This window comes from Amphiura filiformis, chromosome 13 (assembly GCF_039555335.1).
Source record: "Amphiura filiformis chromosome 13, Afil_fr2py, whole genome shotgun sequence".
NCBI lineage: Eukaryota > Metazoa > Echinodermata > Ophiuroidea > Amphilepidida > Amphiuridae > Amphiura > Amphiura filiformis.
In genome coordinates this window covers 30351093-30357531 of record NC_092640.1, presented here as the reverse complement: position 1 = coordinate 30357531, position 6439 = coordinate 30351093, and the positions used below count along the sequence as shown (strand labels likewise).

The window sequence follows — 6439 nt, the reverse complement described above, 5'->3', positions numbered from 1 at the left end:
CCCTATAGAAGACAAATTTGACACATCTGACGTCGTAAATCAAAAAAAATTTATTTTGGGAATCCCAAGTCTTCTATAGGGTAGGTGCCGTTAATTTCTGGAATAGCCCAATGGGTGCATTCATATCTTAACAACAGGGTCACGCAGGTCCACATTGATGGGTTTTTCTCTGAAGTGCGTCCACTGAGTTATGGGATACCACAGGGCTCAGTTGTAGGCCCGCTTATCTTATCACCAATACGCTGATGACACTCAGATTCTGACATCTTTCAACCCTAAACAACCAGGTGCCCTCGATGAAGCTCTTCGCAAACTGGAATCATGCATTAGTGAACTGAATAACTGGATGCGCTTAAATAAACTCCAGCTGAACAGTAATAAAACTGAATTTTTTGTCGCCTCACAATGCAAACACTCAGTACTCTTAGCCCAATTGAACTTAAAGTTGGTGATAGTATCATAAAACCATCTGATACTGTCCGAAACTTAGGCATCATATTGGACTCTCGTCTCTCAATGACTCCGCATATTAACAGCATGATATCATCCATCAGTTTTCAACTTCGCAATATACGCCGCATTAAACGTTTTCTTGACCATGACACACTCCATGCCATTGTCAGAGCTCTTGTTCTATCGCATTTTGATTATGGTAATGCCCTCTTATATCGAGCCAAATCTAAAGATCTTGATCGGCTGCAGTCACCCCAACACAAGGCTGTCAAGTTGATTTTCTCTGCCGCAAGACGCGATAGTCCATCTCCACTTATGCATAAATTGCATTGGTTGCCCTTAAGAGAACGCATCAACTTCAAAGTTTGCCTCTACATCTTCAAATGCCTGGAAGGATCCGCACCTCAATACCTCATTGATTTAGTCACGCTAAAACAACCACATTCTGGACTAGTCACAAGATCATCAATGGACAAAACTCAAATCACTTCTCATGTGGGCAGAATTCAAATTGCCGACAGAGCATTCCAAGCTGCTGCACCGGCACTGTGGAACTGCCTCCCACGTAACATCATGGAGGCACGCTCAATTACAAGCTTCACGAAACTTTTCAAATCTCACTTTTATGCTTATTAATTTTATGCTTTGTTTCCTATTCTACATGTTCTTGTCATGCACTGTTAAGCGCCTTGATCTTTATGTAAAAGGCGCTATATAAATCTTGTATGTCTGTATGTATGTATGTAATAATATTTTTCAATGATTTTAATAATCTCGGTCTAGCTGTCTCGAACTATCTGTCTCGGTCTTGGTCTCGGATAGGTCGGTCTCGGCTACAACACTGACTTTTTTAGGTGCCCCAGTATCTGACACAGGATCTCTTGCATTAAGTTTGTTTATCGTTCCAGCCAAGTAAAATAGCATTCCCATGAATATGATACCTACAATGTATCCACCCCAAACTATCGCGGCTGTTGGTATACCATACCAGGTATCATAACCACCACCAGCAAACCAAGGAGTGAACATTGATGTGTTGGCGACGAATTGTGTTATCACAGCAACAAAAATCCATTTGAAGGAGAAGTCATCTTCGCCGACGAACACAAAAAGCAAACTTATGAACATGCTGGGAAAGCCGAGTAGTAAATTAACAGCATGATATCGAAAAACGAATATAAATAGTTGTATGATATTCACAGCCCAATATACAACGATGACGGGACATATTATCCAGGTGTAAAAGGATGCGAAGAGTGCCATCGATATCACAGTTGGAGGAATTGTCAGTAGAAGCCACACCAACAAGCAGACGTGATCTAGTAGCCATTTGTATTTACCATCTACGTCTTTCAGTGAAAGGATGGCTGTGTCTACATACCATGATCTGGTTACCCATATCAACGAACACAAGGAGAAGAATACGCTGACAACTGAGAACAAATTAAAAAAGGCTGTGTTAGATAAGAAAATATCAGATGAGAAAATAGTGCTTATTGTAATAGATTTTATACTCACTCTTATCGATACTCTCAGGGAAACAAGTTCCAAAAGACCTCTGTAGATTAAATTCAGACATCCGCTCTCCCCATGGTTCATTTAGAATTAGATAAATCATGAAAGTATCCGTCTTTTGGAGGGGACGTTAAGCCGTCGGTCCAGTATACAGAGAGCTATACCTATACTCGCAGCCAGTTTCGAAAAGAGTGGGGTTTAAGCCCTGACTGTTCGAAATCCGCCCCGGTGTTCAAATAGACTCCCAATGGAAATAAGCTTCAATATAGGCAACTACTGCAACTAGTTCTTGACCAACACGCACCCCTGACTACTCGGCAGGTGAGGGATCGTCCATCGGCTCCTTTGTTGACGACTGAAGTGAGGGATTCAAGACGTGAGAAAAGGCGTGCTGGAGGAAAACTGAATTGACTGTTCATAAAGAAATGTACATAAGTTTGAGGAATAATGCTAATAACTGTGTTTCTAATGCTAAGAGGCAATACTTTGCGGACAAAATTGACTCAGCTGCATCTTCCACAAAGCAGCTATTCACAATTGCAAATGACCTTTTCAGAAAATCTCAAACCTCAGTGCTTCCAACTAATGTTGCTCCTAGTGATCTCCCGCAAGTCTTCTGCCAATTCTTTGCAGACAAAATCCGGCATCTTAGGGATAAACTTGATTCTTGTCAGTGTTTTGGATCACTTTGATCCTGTCACTGAAGATGAGATTTCTGAGCTGGTCCATAGTATGCCTACAAAGGGTTGCTTATTAGACCCACTTCCAACGTATCTTGTGAAACAGTGCTTTGTTGATCTTGTACCTTTGATTACTTATATTATCAATAAGTCCCTTATGAGTGGTATTGTTCCTATTCAGTTTAAGCGTGCTATTGTTGTGCCCATCCTTAAAAAGACCGGTCTTGATAATAACTGTCTTAAGAACTTTCGCCAGTTTCTAACTTACCTTTTATTTCTAAAGTTCTTGAAAAGGTCGTCCTTAAACAGCTCCAAAACACCTCTTTGACAATGACCTTATTGAAGTTCACCAATATAGAAAAGGCCATAGCGTGGAGACCGCGGTGCTGAGTGTCTTGGACGGCCTTCTTAACAACACTGATGTGAACAAAGTTTCTCTCGTGGCTCTCCTTGACCTCAGCGCCGCGTTCGATACGCTCGGCCATTCTATTCTCATTGAGCGGATGGCGACCACTTTCGGTGTCCAAGGAGTTGTACTTAAGTGGTTCACTTCATACGTGACTGAGAGGTTTCAATCTGTTAATATTAATGGAGTGATTTCGGACCCATTTCCATTACAGTACGGAGTCCCTCAAGGTTCCGTACTTGGGCCGGTTTTATTCACTCTTTATTCTCAGCCTTTATCAGACATTATTGCCATGCACAAATGTATTTTCCACAAGTACGCCGACGACACGGAAGTCTCGCAATCTGACTCTCCCATGAACTTTGAGCTCACCATATCTTCTATTCAAAACTGTATTAGTTCCATCTTGAGTTGGATGAATAGTAACAAACTTATGTTAAACACTGACAAGACTGAGATCTTAACCGTTGGTACGTCCTCTCGCATAAAACAAGTTGACAGAGAGGAAGATGATACCATCCAGATTTTGAATTCTGACATATCTTTCCAACAATCTGTTAAATACCTCGGTGTTCGGCTGGACCAAACGCTGTCCATGTCTGACCATATAAGTGATATATGTCGCTCTCTATTTTTATCCTTGAGACAACTTGGCACAATCCGTCCATATTTGTCTTTCATGTCTTTTATCACGTCTCGCCTTGATCCCAGAGGATCCAAAAACCCCCATACTTTATGAGCTTCATTGGCTTCCCATAAAATTCCGGATTCAGTTTACATTATGTGTGTGTCTGCTTACCGGCACTTTAAGGGTACCCTTCCGTCTTACCTCTCCGCGGTTCTCTGTAGTTATTTTGTTCCTCAACGCTCCCTCCATTCATCATCTGAAAAACTACTCAGGACCCCGCGTGTTAATTTATCATCTGCTGGTATGCGTTCCTTTCGTTATGCTGCCCCTGTAGCTTGGAATTCCATTCCCAACAACATCCGCATTATTACTTCTCTTGCTCAATTCAAATGTAGTCTAAAAACTCATTTTTTCCAACATGCTTTCCCTGATTCCTAAGGTTTTTTGTGTTTCACTGTGTGTCCTTTGCTTCTTTTTTGTTTTCGCGCCCAGAGATCTTTTTGATGATTTTTGCGCGGTATAAATACGCTCCATTATTATCATTATTATTATTTATTATTATTTGCGAATCCGGACCATCGTAAAAATCATCAAAATTCAGATGTTGGTACCTTTGTCATTGTCATAGATGTGCTAACATAGCCTGCTAGTGGTTCAGCCGAAAGCCGTGTATTTAAGACAAAATAAGGCATTTTATATGAACTTGTAATTTATATACTGACTGATCTTCATCAATACTGCTGTTTTCTTCTTGTTTCGGTAAATTTTTCATTTCAATAATACCAAATGACAATTTGAATGATCTATCCACCCGGGCCTATCCTTCACTTTTAAGTAATTTGTAAACAATTCTAATTTTTTAACACTTTCGCTGGGATCACTGAATGGGACTTTAACCCTAACCCGCCAGGGGATTTTTGGCGACGGGAAGGGAAAGAAGGAAGGAATAAAGAGAAAAAATAAAGAAAGAAGTTGTTTGCCCTGGGTGGGATTCGAACCCGAGACCCCTCGCATGCAAAGTACGGGATCACTTAGGGCGATTGTGTCATCACACCACGTGAGATGCACGCACGAACAGCGCATTTATCAAGTAGTATTTTGTAGTACTCAGGAGTCAGGCGTGTTAGGGTTAAGTGCGTAAATTTGATGAAATCTGACAGCCACTTGAAATCAAAGCTTAATTTCCTTTCGTGTGTGAGGGGGTCAAACCCCAAATCTTCATTTTCATACAATTAAAGATCTCATAAACATCTCAAAAAAGGTAACTAACCCCCCCCCCCCTTAAATAATGACAATTATTCACAAACGTGCTATTGTATTACAAATCTGTAAAATGTGTTGAAAGCAAAATTTATTTCTGCGCATTTTGACACCTCATTTGATACGATAGCCTAGAAAACAATAAAACACCGGTCAATTTAATGTAGTGAGGTCCAGATTTGAAAGTTGCACTTATAACAATACAAAACTCTCAGATATCATAACACACATTGTCATTTTCGGTTTTAAACTCATGTAATGAGTTAATGGTTTTTACACATGTCTCTTGTAACTGTTGTTGTAATGTTCACTTTCATATCAGTTAATATCAGGTGTGGCTTCCTTCTGCCTAAATAACTGCAAAGCACCTCCATTTCATAATGTCTACAAGACGTCTGATGCGTCCCTGGTCTATTGCTGCCTATTCCCGTCTCAGAATTTGTTCCAGTCCAATCAAAGTTGTTGTTGGCTTGATCCTCTTGTCTACCCGGTACTTTAACTATCCCCACAAATGCTCCAACGGGTTCAGGTCTGGAGATTTGGCAGGCCATAACATACGATTGATGCCTTCTTGTTCAAGAAACTGGTTGGTTATCCTAGCCCTATGTGGAGTTGCATTATCGTCCATCAAGAAGAAGTCTCTTGTAACTTTGGCATGTTCAAAAGGTAAGATGTTACGAAGATGACCAGCCTAACCTGATTTAACTTAACCGTTGAAATGACAACTTGGCGGAGCATTTAAAAATTTGTTAACTCTTCATGTTTCACCTAGGGATTAAGTGATTATTGAAAATTGATATTGATTTTCCCGACATTTTGACCCCCAAAATGCATGAAACAAAACGAACATTCCCATGAAAGCCGATCAGATTTCCTTCCATACTGAATACATATCAATAGAATTTACTGCAACTTTCAAATCTTGGGTTACCTTGATTTAAATGTACGCCGCGGCGTCAATATTTAGACAATTGCTACAAATGAGGTGTCAAAATGCGCAGAAATAAATTCTGCTTCCAACGCATTTTACAGATTTGTAATACAATCGCCCGTTTTTGAATAATGACCATTATTTAAGGGGGGTTATGTACTTTTTTTGAGATGTTTATAATGGAAACAACCCTTTGTAAACCCTTTTGTTTTACGGTGCACGACGGGTGGTTGGTTTGGCTCTTGGTTTTCCATCGTGCGTCTTGCCATAGCCACCCACTTGTCGTGCCCTTTATTACATTTTGTTGCATGCTTTTATCATGTTTCTTGTCAAGGTTTTTTATTATCTTTATAAATTTTTGCCTGTTAACGCAACGCTATAATATTTGCTTATTTTTTTTATGTTTTTAATGCTTTGTACAGCGCTTCGAGATTAATTTTGTAAGCGCTTAATAAATATGTGCATATTATTATTATTAAACATTTGTCAAGTTACCGTTGCACTGACAAATAACTTTAAATAACCTTGACAATACCAACGGTTATGACACTAACATACACATAATT

The 6439-nt window shown here is 39.9% G+C and overlaps 1 protein-coding gene across 1 annotated transcript; it reads left to right on the top strand.

The window, feature by feature from the left end:
- The first annotated feature begins 405 nt into the window (after positions 1–405).
- LOC140167577 (uncharacterized) lies at positions 406–1089 on the top strand. Its single transcript, XM_072190877.1, has one exon. The coding sequence runs from the start codon at positions 406–408 to the stop codon at positions 1087–1089; it is 684 nt and encodes a 227-aa protein (XP_072046978.1).
- The last annotated feature ends 5350 nt before the right edge of the window (positions 1090–6439 follow it).